The sequence below is a fragment of the Zalophus californianus genome, chromosome 15 (assembly GCF_009762305.2).
Source record: "Zalophus californianus isolate mZalCal1 chromosome 15, mZalCal1.pri.v2, whole genome shotgun sequence".
Taxonomy (NCBI): domain Eukaryota; kingdom Metazoa; phylum Chordata; class Mammalia; order Carnivora; family Otariidae; genus Zalophus; species Zalophus californianus.
In genome coordinates, this window is record NC_045609.1 from 84,172,555 (window position 1) to 84,187,543 (window position 14,989).

A 14,989-nucleotide genomic window follows, 5' to 3' on the forward strand; every position below is an offset into this window, starting at 1 on the left:
TTTTGTTTTAAATGTTAAACTCCTTCAGCTTTGCCACTTCAGTCTCGCTTTCCCTGGTATAGTGCTAGCATTTGTGATGGTAGAATTTTACCATTTCAAGACTTCTCCGTTTCTCTCTGGTGGGAAACAGACACTTGAGGCTTTCAGTCTGTGGCTTTGTTGGAAACACTGTTCACATCCTGTCGCTTTTTACAGGTTTTGATATGTAACATTTTTCAGTAAGCCCTCTATAGTCCTAAAATGAGACAGCCTCTGAAGGGCTCCCCCGAAATTCGCACTGCTTTCAGATCGTGATGCCGAAGGGGAGCCGATCCACCAGTGTGTGTAGCGGGGATGGTCACAGTCGGCGAGGGCATTCCCGACCTTTCTTTCCGGTTCTGAGTTCGGTTCGGAAGGCGTGAGTGCAACTTACAGGGCACACATCTAGATGGCTGAGAAGATTGTGTGAGGCAGAGGCTTTCCAAAGTATTGGTTCACACCAGTGACTGTCATTTCCTCTGGCCGTTTGCTACCTAATTGTTCCATGGTTTGAGGGAACAAACATGCTACCGGATTTCAAACACAGTTGCAAAACTGGCAGCAGGGAAGGACGCAGTGGAGAGAACATGGAGGGCAATTTCGAAGTGCTGGGGGTGCAGAGCACCTTGTTAGGTGCTAAGATGGCCTCCAGGGGCCCCCCCTTCCTGCCCTCTCTCCCTGCCCTGCACGTTTCAACAGCCTGAATGGGAGGGAAGGAGGTGTGGCCGGTGAGACCCAGAGGCCCCACCGGACTCCTCCTGACGCATCTTCTCTCCGAGGAATGAGCCCTGGGAGGAGTTCTTGGCTGGGCTTCAGAACAGCTCTGCAGGTGGGGACAGGCCCTTTGCAAGCGTGACGGCAAAGGTTTCATGTTGACCCTGTCAAGAATATCGGCGCATTTCCCAGGGAGCGAAGCACATGCCAGGGATTTCTCCTTTTGTCTCACTCTGAATTTATGGAAGGAATTTGTCCAGGAACTGCCCTGCAGCTAGCCCTTCCTAGGGCCTCCCTGCCCGCTCCCTGCCAAACAAGGACGGTGTTTGTCTTATTTCTCCTGGAGCTTGTGGGGCTTCAGCAACCAGGACTGTGTGTGTCACAAAGCTGACAAGGCTGGGGGAGGCTCCTATCCTAACTGATTTCTGGTCTATTCCCAACTTGAACCAAAATGATTCTTCCTAATTTATTAACATAATCATCCTCCCTATTTCAAACCTGGACAACTGAGCTGGAGGGTGAAGCTGCCCAAATCCTTTGTGGAAGGAGCAGGGGCTGGGGGACTGAGATAAGGCATCTGTGGTTGGTGGGAGCAGGTCCCCCCCCAAAGGGACACCCCTATTTGTGAATGGTGTGGGTGTATCCCGAGGACAGAGCTCTAGTACTCAGGTGCTCAGGGCCCCTCCTGGCCCCAGCTACACGATCTGAGAGCAGTGGGCCCCCCCCAGCGGTGTCTTTCCTCCAGGAAAGCTGGTCAGTCCATCTGGTGAAGGAGTCAGCCGTCCGGGAATACGACTCAGTGGCCCCCATGTTTCTTTTGGCCCCACAGAGCAGCAACGAGTGATGCTTCTCAGCAGGTCCCCCTCTGGGCCCAAGAAGTACTTTCCCATCCCTGTGGCACACCTGGAGGAGGAGATCCGCGTCCGCTCGGCAGATGACTGCAAACGCTTTCGGGAGGAGTTCAATGTGAGTTGGGGGGGGGCGGGTCCTTTGTCTTTTTGTCCTGGGGTCGAAAACCCAGACAGGCGGTGCCCAAAGACCAGGAATGCTTGCATTGGTCGTGACACTGTCCCAAAAGTGGGCTTCTGGAGACCTGGTGTCTGCTGCAGGGCCCCTCGCCCTGCCCTCGTTGCTCATTCCTAAGATGAGACGCTTGAGGGAGATGTTCCTAAAGGCTCCTTCCAGCGCAAACACTCCGAGGGCCGTGTCCTAAAATCTAGTGTGACAGAAACTCGGTTGTCTCGCGAACGGGGAAGACCAGGGCCTGAGCAGAGGGCAGTGGGGCAGTTCCGTGTTGAAAGTGGCGGAGCCCCCCCCACCTTAATGGGCTTCGAAGAGCTTAAGCATCTCGCTGGCAAAGGAAATGTCCCTCTTCTGACCCATCCTCAGAGCATGAGTTAAGCAGTCGTGGGGCTCCCTGGGAGGGGCCACGAGTTCCCTTTGGTTTGATGTCTGCTCCAGCCTCTTGTATCCTGCTATTGTGGTTCTGGGTGAATTTTCTCTGTAACCTTAGCGATGGCAGCCACCAACTAGGGTGGCTTTAACCAACTGGAACCGTCCCCATGGTAGCAAACCGATTCTCCTAGCTCTCAACACAAAACACAAACGTGCGTTCGTGATAGTTCTTTTGTGTTGCTCATGTGATATTTAATGTCTTGTGACTCTTGAGTCATTGGAGAGACAGAGACGGAGAGAGAGAGAGAGAGAGACAGAGGGAGAGAGAGAGAGAGAGGCCTGGGCGGGCTGTGGGTAAGACACACACCAGGAAGAGTTGCCTTGGATTTAGCCGTTCAGAGTTCATCCCTGACCGCGTTTTGAGTTTTGCTTCATGCATCTTCCTCATTTTGTGCACAGCCATGTGCTGAGTGTGGAGCTTGAAGAGGAGCTGCCGAGCTGACCAGCCCTGGCACGTGGGTCAGCTGCGCCTACGCCGCCGGCCTCCACCGCCCCGGGGACGGGGGGCTTGGGGAGCAGAGCGGGCCCGTCTTAGGGACCTTATGGCTCCACTCGAGGCTCAGACAGCAGACTTCATAAATAGCAAAGTGTTGTGCGGTTGTTTTACCCAAAGATGACACTGTGACAGACGGGGGACATTCACAAGGAAGTGTCCCATGAGGGCTCGGGAGGTGAGGGAGCATTTCAACTGTATGTTGCTTATTTTTTAGCACACGCCTTATCCGCCTTTATCCTGCTTCCTTTTAATTGTTTCCAAATGTGTCCCCCACCTTTGTTTTTTGAGAAGTTAGGTCATACTGAAGGACAGCTCCAAGCAGTATTGTTTTGCAATCTGTCAGCCACATAACAGAAGTTATTCTCCATGTCCAGCATAACTCTCCAGGTTTGCAGCAGTATGACTTTCCCCCTCCTGCCTTGTCCCATTTCCCCTTGCACTCGTGTTTCTCCACGCGGAGGGGGTGGCTGGCCTTGCCAGCAGAAAGCTGTGAGTCAGAAGCAGCTGACCACTCCAACGGAGCAGGGCCAGAAACAGGGTCGGGCAGGTGAGGCCCTTGCCCCAGGCACAAAAAACCCTCGTCTCGTCGGGATCAATAATTAATGCAACAAGCAGATATATTAAAATCACTGCGAATAATCCATGCTGAGCAAAATAGTACAATTGTCAATAAAGGCAAGGTCATGCCGACGGATTTCTCCTGTGGTCCCAGGCTCCAACACGGCCTGTCTCTGCACTATTACCCGTCCTGTCATTATGTAAAAGTTTCGTGTTTTGGCCATCATCGATTTTTTTGTTTTGTTTTGTTTTGATTTTGACTTTAAAAAAAAATTACATGTTGCATTTGAATATTATTTTACTCTATTCCTGAGTTGTTTGGGCACCGCTTTAAATTGGCTGCCTTACTCTTCTTGCCCTGCCCTGCCCCTGCCGTTGAGCGGCTTCCCCGCGGCCCGCTGGAGGCCTCCGTGCAGGGCAGGGTGGACAGATATGCAGAGGGGAGGAGGGCCTGGTCCTGGCGCTGGGGGACCCGGGGCGAGCTGCTGGTACTCTCTGGACCCCAGTTTGCTCCTCTCACGAGTGAGAGCTGGCCATGTCCTAAGCCACGTTTGTGTGGCTTCCCTCTTGCCAGAGAACTGGAGCCTGTCAGGACCGGCCCAGCCCTGGCTCCGCAGATGACCCCACTTGCGCTGGACAACTGTACCTCATCTCCCTTCTCCTCACCTGCTCTCCTGAGTTCCAGTCCCAGGAACTGTGGAAGGGACAGATGAGTCTCAAAGCCGTCCATCCAGACGAGTTTGGACATGTGTGTATTGCCGACCCAGAGCTTCAGTGGACTGAAAGGGTTTGGTGCTGAGGTCAGCTCAGTGGAGTGGTCAAGGAGGGGATGCTGGCTTTGGCCTGCCTGAGTGGCTGGCCCAGCTTGTCTCTTATCAGCCTGGGGGGCTTGGGCCATCACCTAACCTCTGCCTGCCTCAGTTGACTCGCTTATAAAATAAGGATGCTGCCTGCCCCCATAGGATTGCCCTAACATGTAAAAGAGGTAGATGTGTGCCTAGCTTAGCCTCGGGTCTGCAGGAGAGGGGTCTGGGGATGCCCTGCTTTTTAGGACTGCTCCTGGGAACAGCCAGCCTCAGTCTCCACCCTGCAATGAGAGAGTGCTATCCCCGCGAAGTCTGTTCCAGGCCCCCAATTAAACCACAGCAAGTGAGTGCCATTCAGGCTAGGAGTAGCCCACCTCCACAGACAGCACCTTCCCATTCTCAGACCGGCAGGTTATCCCAAGCCCAGGCCCGGATCCAGCCCCCATCATTAGTGTTGTAGAAAGGCACAAGGGAGGTGCCGCCAGGAGAGGTCCCGACACAGCATGCAATCCAGAACTGTCCCCTGGAGCTTGCTGGAACAGCCCACACCTGGCTCCTCTCTGCTCTTCTCACTTCGCTACCACCTGCCCAGCAGTGCAAAGCGGGGCGGAAGAGGAAGGGACGTGACCCGTGGCTCCTCCTGTGTGTGTTCATTGACATGAAATCTCACCTCGAGCAAGCAAGCAAACAAACAAACCCTCTTCGGCCAATGTATGTAAATGGACAATCACAAGGTATTTGTTGACCAGTTAACTCCGTGCACAGCTCACTCCCGGCACTGCAGGGCTGACTAGTTACGGCGGAGCCCTCCCCCGGGTGCTGTCCCATCTCCCCTGTGCCATCTGAGCAGCTCGGAGGCGCGGGTCCACGGGCAGACTGACAGCAGGAGAAAGTGATGGGCTGGCCTCTCACGGCCGTTATTCTGTGTGCTTGGATACGGAGACACATTCCATAGGCAGAGCACTTCGCCTCGCACCCCAAGTGCCCCTCTACACCCCCCCACAGAGCCAGTGTCGCCACCTCAGCTCCATATTCCAGGTCCCAGGTCACTGCTGGGGAAACGGGGTGGCAGGGCTGGATCCCTGCTCGCCACCTAGACCACTCTAGCCTCTCCACCCACCACGCTGTAGCTGCCCCACCTTCCGAGGAAGAGGGAGGCTTCTCGGGTTCTCTTTTTCTTTTTAATTTGTTATTTGTATAGACTTTAATTTGTAGAGCAGTTTTAGGCTTATAGAAAAACCATGCACAGAGTACAGGGTTCCCATGTACCTGCCCCTCCCTGCACACAGGTTCCCCAACTGTCAGCATCTTACTTTAGTGTGCTCCGTGCATTCCAACTGATAACTAATATCGACTCGTTGTCACCTTCTCAAGTCCAGAGCTGGGCTTCCTGTGTCATTCATCGTGTGGGTTTTGATGAACACGTGACATCATGCATCCGCCATTACAGTATTATACCTCATTTTTATTTTCAGGGCTGAGGTCAAAAACAGCTTTTGGGTATAGAAAATGAGAGTCGGTAGAATGTTCTCACCAATTCCCTGTTTAGGTCGGGTCCAGAAAGTCAGTGTTAAGACAGCTTTGAAAAGACTCAGGAACCTCAGGCAGAGAAAGTGTTGGTCCCAGGGCCCCCACCAGGCTGGTCTCCACACCGGCCCTGTCAGAGACTCTGCCTGTGGCCATCCAGTGTGGTGACCCCAAAACAAGAGAAAGTAGATGCTGGGTGGCAGGGGCTCGGTCGGTGAAGGAGAAGTCCTCCGACCCGCGAGAGGGAGGCTCTGCGCACCTATTCATGACAAATTCATCCCTTCTGACTCACGGATGAGCAAGCCTCGGGCCTGGGCTGCCCTGTGAGACCTGCCCCCGTCCCCTGGGGACTTGACGCTTGAAGAAGTGAGCACCCTCCTCATGGCCTCGTGGCAGCTCCAGGCCAGACAGCAGGCCCCAACCCTGTGTCTGCCCTGTGCAAGCCAGGTGACTCTGGACATTGTCAAGCAGCCTTGGGGGTCAGTTTCCTCATCTGTAAAACAGAGGTGATGCTAGTGTTATCTCATGATATCTTGTGAAGGCGGGACCAGGTGACCCAGCTCCTCCTGCAGGGCCTGGCACATCGAAGATGCTTGGTAAATAGTCACACTTGTTACTTGAATTCCAGTGGCCCCCGGTCCAGTCAATGTTTAGGTTATTAATGTTGAAGGACATAATTTGGGGGTTCAAAAGGCTCTTCCCCGCTGTGCACTGCAAGGGGCTCATCTGAGTGCAGAGGATGTCCCAGCAGCCAGCAAATGTGGGAGGACAGATTGGAGCTAGCAGAATGCGAGGGGCCCCAAGTAGTGAAAAAGTAGAAGTCAGGGAGCCCGAGTTCAAGTCCACTGAGGAGCACATCAGTTACAGGGTCCTAGTGGCCTCTCACTGTCCTCATCGGAGGCAGGGGGGATTAGGGCAGAGCTTCGGAAGCCAAGGGTGCACCCAGGACTCCTGGGGATCTTCGTGCTGATCCAGGGTGGGGCTGGGGTCTGCACTCTCCACAAGGGCCCAGGTGCGCCCTGACTGCTGGTCCATGAGCACACGGCGTCTCAAGCAGGAGGTCCATAGCTGGGTCCTTTGCGCTTCATTCTGCTCATCCCTCAGCCCAGCCCCTCTGCTCAGGCACCCTTGCTCTGCCCCTTCCTGGTCCCGAGGTCTCCTGTGGTCCGCCTGTATTTGTAGAGTGCCTGCTCTGGGCCTGGACCTGCTGCTCCCGGGGGCTGGGTGACAGTGCCCAGGCCGGTCCCTGCCTTCATGCAGCTTCGGGTCCAACCATGGGGTCATCATCATGTCCACAGCTCACTTGGCCTGCTAGCCAGAGCGCCCTTCATCCCGTCTCTGCCCAGTGCCCAGCACAACCTGCAAGGCAGAGAGGGCAATGGACTGCAAGGGATTTGTTCAGACAGAGTTTTCTTCTGCCCCCGCTCGTTAGGGAAGCTGACGTACACACGGTGTTCGATCCACCACATTTAAGGCTAACTGTGTATTCTTTTCTAGTCGTTGCCGTCTGGACACATACAAGGAACTTTTGAACAGGCCAATAAAGAAGAAAACAGAGAAAAAAACAGATATCCCAACATCCTTCCCAGTAAGATTTTACCTTTTTTGCACTATGGGTGGCATTTGGAGTAAACTCGACATTCCCTTGCAGCTCCCGGGGACTGGGCCTGTCCGGGCAGCATGGTGGTCCCAGGGCCCCAGGGCTCAGAGATGGGGGCCCGCACCCACACTGCTGCTTGACATTTGCACAGGGAATGTAGGTGCCCATCTCCCACGGGGGGCTCGGGCCACCTCTGTCATGGTGGGTCCAGCCACCAAGCCTGTGCTCCATGTTGAGACCCGTGCTGCCCCAGGGCCAAGGGGAGTGCCACCTGCATGGGCTGGTGGGGGCCTCCTATGGGATCCAGTCCTGAGCCCCAGTCTTGGGCTCCTGGTGGCCCTGGTCCTCTTCCTGTCTCAGACTCAGTGCTCCTGGTCACCAGCAGCGGGTCCCCTGGACCAAGGACAGAAACGAAAGAATAAGAAATGCGTAGGGCTTTGGCAGCTTTGTGGGAAGGCTTAGAAACCCCAACTGCTACAGTGAGCCAGGGGCTACAGTGTTCGGGCTCCAGGGAGGCCTTCGGGCCAGGTGGCTGACAGGTCTGTCCAGGGATGTAGCTGGATGGCCGTGCCCGGGGGGCAGCTTTCACAGCCTACCTTGGTGGCAGGACAAACCGAGGAGGATTTCGATACTCTTGGTGCAGCTGGACCCCTCCTGTGGGCTTTGCTCATAGGGCTATCCGAATGGCAGCCAGGAAGGGTTTGAATCCTGAACTCCAGGTCTCCCCAGGTATGCCCAGAGAGCCTCCCTTCTCAGACAGAGCCTCCATGGGAGCAAGGAAACCAGCCTATGCAGGGGGCTTCAGTGCGTGGGCTCCTGGTTGCATTTTTAGGATCAGAGTGAATTCCATCTTTTCTGTAGGCAAGAGAAGCTGTGGTCCGCCCAGTTTGTGTGACCTCTGGACTCTCAGCACTTGAGAGAAATAATTCTGTCACACTTTGCAAACAGAGGATTTACGTGTCTTTTTTGCAAAGGCCCCTGCGAGGCTCTGATCCAACTAAAGCAAGAGAAATTAACCAAATAGTCTTTGGGCCTAATCATATTTGTGTAGGCAGCCAAGGGAGCAGCAAGGAGATGGCTCAGGAGCTGTGTAGTTGTGCCGCTGGGCAGGGAGGGAGCGTGGACCGAGGTTAGACTCTGGACAAGCAGTGGGGACAATTTGGGAGGATCAGGTGTGGGTTACGAGAGAAGGGAGGAGGCAAACCACTAGGCTTGAACAGCTCAAGCAAGAGGAGAACCATGGTGGTAGGCTTGGGATCTTTGGAATATTTTGTGTCAAATAAAAATCAGGATATTCGGAAATTAGTATTATTATCCATTATTGGTTTAATTAGCCTCACTTTTTAAAAAGATTTTTTGTTTATTTGACAGAGACACAGCGAGAGAGGGAACAGAAGCAGGGGGAGTGGGAGAGGGAGAAGCAGGCTCCCTGTAGAGCAGGGAGCCCGATGTGGGGCTCAATCCCAGGACCCTGGGATCATGACCTGAGCCGAAGGCAGACACCTAATAACTGAGCCGCCCAGATGCCCCACTAATTAGCTTCATTAATTAGTTTAATTTATGCATTGACCTGCTGAATGTATAGGTTGAGGATCTAGTGCAAACCAAGCACTTTCCCAGGTTCCTGACCCCCATTTGTCTCTTACTTACTAAACCCCTGTAGTTTTTAAAAGGTGACATTTACACTGATAATTAAAAGTATTTTTGGTGAGGCCTCATGGGAGTGGAATTAATGGCCAGGTGTGGAAATTACCTGCACCCCATCCCCTCTTCGCAGAGGTGATCACGGCCCAGGGTGGGGCGCTGCCTCCCCCAGTAGCAGAGCTCACCCCCGGCACATTTTCTCCAAGCTGTGTTCTCCAGCTTGTGCTAAGGAGGGAAGTGGCCTTTCCTGTAAGTATAAACATGAAAGAGGGCCGATCCTGCCTCCCCCCACCCCCACTGGGTGAGGGTCCAGCCGCAGCGCTTTCCTGCCCGGGAGCACCACTATGCAGAGGAGGGCGGGGTGCTGGTAGTCATCAGGGGCCAGGGTGCTCTGCCCGGATGGAAGGTATTTCACATCAGTGGGACACTGGGTCTATGGGATGGCAGCATGGGGACACTTGGGATGTGCCCTGGAGGTCACCAGCAGGGGTGGCATCCGACATCAGCAAGGCACAGGCTGAGCGAGGGCGGTGTAGAGCGGTATCTGATTCAATGAGGAGTTGGCCAGAGATGCCCCTGGGGCTGGCCAGGGGCCGGCTAGGGGCCCAGGACAGGAATGGGCTGGTTCACTGGAGATGGTGCAGGGGGATCTCAGGTCCATGAGGTTGGGTTGTGGAAAAGCCTCGATGGCCAGTTGGGAGAAAGCATCCTCTGCTCTGGAAAAACCGCAACAGCTGATAAATTCAGGAAATCATGTTTTGAAAGTGAAGTGTGACTTTCCAGAATAAAAAGACAGGAAGCTCTTAGAAACTGCGAGATTCTAAATCTAACCAGAAGGCTATTTTTTGCCCTCTGCTTTCTATAGCGGTTCTCAAAGCATAAATTGTTCCAAATTATTTTCAACTAGCTTTACGCATGTTCAGAGACAGCTATTCCTGCTTCGGGGTTGTCGGCGCCTGAGCAGGAGGGTCTCACAGAGAAGTCCGCCTGGGCTGTACGTTTGGGGTTTAACACCCTGACTGCCCCATATGGATCATGACTTTCCCTGAGAGCCTCACTGGCCCGTCCTGCTAGCACAGGACAGGCCTGGCCCACGATGCAGCGTCCAGACAATGGGCGTCAGAGGCCAGCAGCCCCTTCCAGGCCCGCGGGAGACAGCGGCTGTGATCGGGGTCCTTGCCCCAGAGCCACACCACCGCACGTCCTTCTCGGTCAGTTTCAGTCCTGTGGGGACCAGGAGGACATAAAGCAGGACAAGGACACGGAATTTTTCCATAATTAATGCAGGAAGTGCGTACGAAGCACTCACTCTCTACCAAGCTCTGTGCCCGGCACAGCATGATTAACCCCAGGAGCAGCTGTGACCCTCGACCCAGGCCCTGGGCATCCTCAGTGTTTCTGCTCCCCGGGGAAATAAGAGTACCCTAGCGTGGAGATCCAGGTCCAGGGCCACAGCACTTTCCAGGTCCCGTGAAACCATCTAATTTCCTTTAAAATCAGAAATATCTATAGACATAATCCAGTTAGGATTACATTAAGCTTTTTACTAACTAGTAACACAGTCATAAAATAAAATGTTTTATTTACTTATTTATTTTAAACAGAGGATGTGGCCTCTGAAGACAAGAGTGACAAGGACCCACCCAAATCACAATGGGGCCCTGGCTCAAACCTCCCCGATGTGTGTGTATACACACACCCCCCCACAAACACACATACACACCATACATTCCCACACAGAGAAAACACACACCACACACCCACGCGCCCACACGGACCTCCCCGTGGTCAGCCCTCCCACTCTGGAGACTGCTTGTACAACAGGCCAGAGTCTTCCAGGCAGGTGGCCCGCCGTCCTCAGCCCAGGTCTGTGTGAGTTCTGTCCACTTTCCATCCCTAGAGCCAACCTGAAGGATGACGATTGGGGTGTGGAGTCTGCTTGTCCTTTCCCTGGAGAGCCTGGGAGAGTGGGCTCCTGTCTTGCCATCCAAGGCTATCCCAAGTACACCAACGCTTGTTAGTACTGGCACCCAGTTGGGGTTTCAGAAAATATGGTGATCTCACTGTCGGGTCCCAGCACCTGCTGTTGTTCGGTGGCTAGGGGCGATCCAGCCGCCCCCACTCCTGGACACTGAAATCCTTACCTCTGCTGTCATCCCACGGGTTTTCCTGAGCACCTGGTTGGGGTCTGAGCACTGTCCTCAGTGCTGAGACGCAGTATTCAATGAAACAGATGCATTCCCACCCTCAGGACACCCTCAGGACACGCAGGGTCTCCTGACGCCTCCTCCATCCCTGTGGTCGCGGTGGGAGACCCACTCATGTCCTTGGCAGTGTTTAACGCTCTAGATGGAAGAAATGTACGGCGGGCGTGATTTCCTTATCCTGATATCATGTTCTGTTGTTTCTTTGTTAAACAGATGACCATTCCAGGGTGATTTTGAGCCAAGTGGACGGAACCCCCTGTTCAGACTACATCAATGCTTCCTACATAGATGTAAGTCTGCCGTTTTCCTGCCCCCCTCGCCCCCCCCGTCTGGCATGATGCCCATGCCCGGACCATTTGGGGGCTTGGTGTGAATCATGGCTTTTCTCTGGCGGGGGGGCAGAAAGTAAATGATCACAACCTTCGTGGGCCGCATGGAAACACCCAGGCCTTTCGAATTAGCATCTGTCCGGGGACTCATTTTCAAGAAATGGAGAAACACCCAGGATGTTTGTTACCGCGTTCTCTACGTTACTGACCAGATAGGATAGGAGGGGCCAGGTAGACAAATTTATGGTAAAACCATATTCAATAGATTGAGAATCCACTTTAACTGAACTTTAAAAGATCATTTAATATAAATTATAAAACTATCATAAAAATGGAACGTAGAGGAGAATTTATATATATTAACCAGTTAAGAATATCTAAACGTGTGTCTGCTTGTCTGTGTGTGTGTATGTGTTTGTGTGGGCCTGGGCAGGTATTGACAAAAATGTCTACAGAGGGACAAACAGAAGTAGCACTATTCCTGAAATTGCTAGTGAGTTTTCTCTGTATTTCTGTGTTTTCCACGATTTTCGTGATTGCTGTGTTAACTTTCCAAACAACAACAAAATCCTTCAGGAAAGGTAATTATGAAACACTACAAATCTGATTTTATTGTTCTAGGGTTACAAAGAGAAGAATAAATTCATCGCAGCTCAAGGTAAGCTTTTTATTGTTACTTTCAGAACATGACTCGGGTAAAATGACGTGGATGGCGACCGTGTCCTCATCCGATAGCAGGAAAGCAGGGGCTTCATTTCGGCTTCTCCTACGTGGGTAGTGCTGCGTCTCCGGTGCCTGAGTGCAGTCCGTCCCACCTGTCCCTGCGCCCACGGCATGCAGGGGTGTCTCGAATCTCACAGAGCCTTGCGACTCAAGGCGGCGCTCCACTGACCCGGAAGGCCCGCGTGTCCTGGGAGCTGGGCAGAAATGCTGTATCACGGTCTGCTTCTTTGAAAGCATCCTGAAGTCGTTCTGCGCATCCATGTGCAAAGCATGTAAAGCTCATTCTCTGAACCGAGCTTCGAAAGCGCAGACGTGTTAGAGCCCTTGGGCGCGTTGGTACCCCCTGTGGTCAGGACAGACAGATGAGCGGGGCGGGTGTGGTCATTTTGGTATCGGTGTCGTCACAGGCACGTTGGATGAGCATCCACACAATGTGTAGGTGTAGACAGACACACGTCTTTTTCCATACCTGCGTGAGTCAGACAGGGCGCCCAGCAGGGCAGTGGTGACCGTTGCCATGTGCTGCTTGTTACTGTAGACAGCCTTGCATTTCTCTCAGCTGGCTGAGGTCTGTGTGGCTCCCACGTGGTGGTTTTTTTCGGGGCGGGGGAGAGGGGAGTGAGTAGCTTTTCAGATCAAGGCCATGCCCATGAGGATGCCTCAGCTCTGGAAGCATGCCCTCAACCTTGCACACAATCCACTTTGTGTGTGTGAGTGCTTCCGATCTGTTGTACCACCCCTCCGCCCCGGGAGCTGGTGCAGGTGGGGATGTGGAGCCAACAGCAGGTGTCTTGGACTTCCTCCCTCTTAGGCAAGAGTCTTTCAGACAGCAGGTCCCGAGAGTCAGTGTATGTAGGGATCAGTTGAGGCCTTATTAATACACCCAGAGGACAACAGTGTTGGAAAACCTGACGTACATTAGCTGACACAGATAGTGGCATCTCTCTCTCTCTCTCTCTCTCTCTCTCTCTCTCTCTCTCCCTCTCTCCCCTAAGTAGGGGAGACAGCCCAGGGCTGAGGGGACAGCTCCAGGGAGAGGGGCCTCTTGTCTTCCTGCTACACCCTCCCATGGCGTGTCACTGTTTTCCTCAGGGTCACAAAATGGCTGCTACATCTCCAGGCACTGTGTCTGTATTCAGGCAGGAAGGAGGGCAAAAGGCAGAGGGCTTTCTTCTGGGGACACTTTATCTGTGGTTCAGAACGATCCCCAGCAACATTAGCCCACATCTCCCTGGATGGCACTGAATCACCACCAGCTGCAGGGGCAGCTGAGAGATGAGGGAAGGGGCTTAGACATGGAGGGTGAGTCGGCCAGCCTGCAGTCTGTCTCTGCGTCTGTCTCTCTCTCTCACACACAGACACCTGTGTAGTTCCGGAGTGGGCTCTGGTCTCCGGAGGCTTGACGAGCCCTCGAGTGGGCACACACCACTCTGCCACGCAGGCTGACCCACGCCTCACTGAATACCCTTTATTGCTTGTGAATGGGGTCACCCCCTGGGCGCCACTGTGTCGCTCCCCAAGGGCTTCGCAGCCCCAGCGGGGGAGCAGGTGTGGCTGTGGTGGGACAGGGCGGAGAAGCATCAGACCTCGGGGTCAGCTGAGCAGGCTTTCGTGCCTCGGAGCAGCTGGGCCGCGGCGGCCTTCCCGGGGCCCCAGGGCCGGGGGGACCGGGGCTGGGACCCACGGTGACCCTGTTCAGGTCTGACTTTGGGGTCATCCTCTGCCTACAGGCCCCAAACAGGAAACGGTTAATGACTTCTGGAGAATGATCTGGGAACAGAAGGCTGCCACCATCGTCATGTTGACGAACCTAAAAGAAAGGAAAGAGGTGAGCCCGGTGCGCTGACTCACAGGGGGCCTGTCTTGTAGCTTCTGGGACCCGGCTGGGGGCACGCTCACCACATCCTCCTCCTAGTACCCTCCCTTGTCGCCGCAGAAGAAGAAGAGAAAAAAGGAAAAAAAAAAAAACAAAACCACCAGGGGTTCACAGCATTTTTTTCTTAAAACAAATACGCTGTGTTCCAAGTGCCTCACTGCTCTAGACCATGGTGCAAAAATGTCACGGAGCTAATTCTTTTTTCAGCCGAGGGTCCGTGGCCAGCCGACGGCGCTCACACCTTGGCAGGAGCCACGGACCGCAGAATTGAGGCTCAGCGTGTGGGGCATGTAATATGGTGGGCCTCAGACTAGGATTAAAAAGTGGATTTACTGCTTCTTACGCAGACTAGAGAAATGCATTAGAAAAACAAGGAAAAGGCTAGAAGGAGACTTGCTAGGGATGGGGAGACTGTGTTCCAGCGTGTTCCAGCGTGGGTCCAGAACGAGGCGGCGGCAAGCAGGTGGAGAGGAAGGGCCAGCGTGCTGGGAGGTCTCTGTCCCGCTGGCCTCTGTGTCCAGCGTGGTGCTGGTCCCCCCCAGCGCTGCTGTCACACACCGGCCTGGGACCCTGGCAGCTGGGCTCGGGCTCAGGGCCAGGGCTGCCCTTTAAGACGGAAGTAGTGGGCCTGACTGGGCGAGCTCAGCTGGGGCTCGAGGCGGACACTGGCCTGCAGGCAGGGCAGGCAGGGAAGAGCCCCCTCCCAGTGCCACCTTCACTAATTTGTTTCATGTGTGCCAAACAGCACAGGAAAAAGCCTCCAGTCACCATTTCCTGTTGGGTAGGATGGGGTTTTTGTTTTGTTTCCAATGGGGGCTGGAACAGGGCTGGAGAGGGCCACCCTTCCCATGGGGTGAATCCTGCCCTGTGGATGGAAAGAGTGACAGGATACGGGGATTCGAGGCGGGAACGCTGAACCCTTCCCACGCTCCGAGCAGATGCCTTGGCAGGACCTGGCCCCCAAAGAGGAGGTGGACGCTGCCCTGGGAGCCCCGGCGTCCCCTGGGACCAGCGCCCCCCCTGCTGCCACTTGTGC

General features: G+C 54.2%; 1 protein-coding gene across 16 annotated transcripts in view; it reads left to right on the forward strand.

Moving 5' to 3' along the window:
* PTPRE (protein tyrosine phosphatase receptor type E) overlaps positions 1–14,989 on the forward strand; it is a 151,748-nt gene that overhangs the window by 114,630 nt on the left and 22,129 nt on the right. For 12 of the 16 annotated variants that reach the window (XR_003519032.2, XM_027588685.2, XM_027588772.2 and 9 more), the window contains 5 exons: positions 1,562–1,698; positions 7,072–7,162; positions 11,239–11,315; positions 11,976–12,012; positions 13,808–13,905. Coding sequence is in view for 15 of the 16 variants with exons in the window: in XM_027588685.2 (XP_027444486.1) it covers positions 1,562–1,698; positions 7,072–7,162; positions 11,239–11,315; positions 11,976–12,012; positions 13,808–13,905 (440 nt within the window). In the remaining variant the exon portion in view is untranslated. Of the gene's footprint in view, positions 1–37; positions 848–1,561; positions 1,699–2,974; positions 3,071–3,815; positions 3,990–4,031; positions 4,782–7,071; positions 7,163–11,238; positions 11,316–11,975; positions 12,013–13,807; positions 13,906–14,989 lie in introns of those variants that run through there. The other 4 variants (XM_027588732.2, XM_027588779.2, XM_027588790.2 and 1 more) reach the window with 4 other exon arrangements.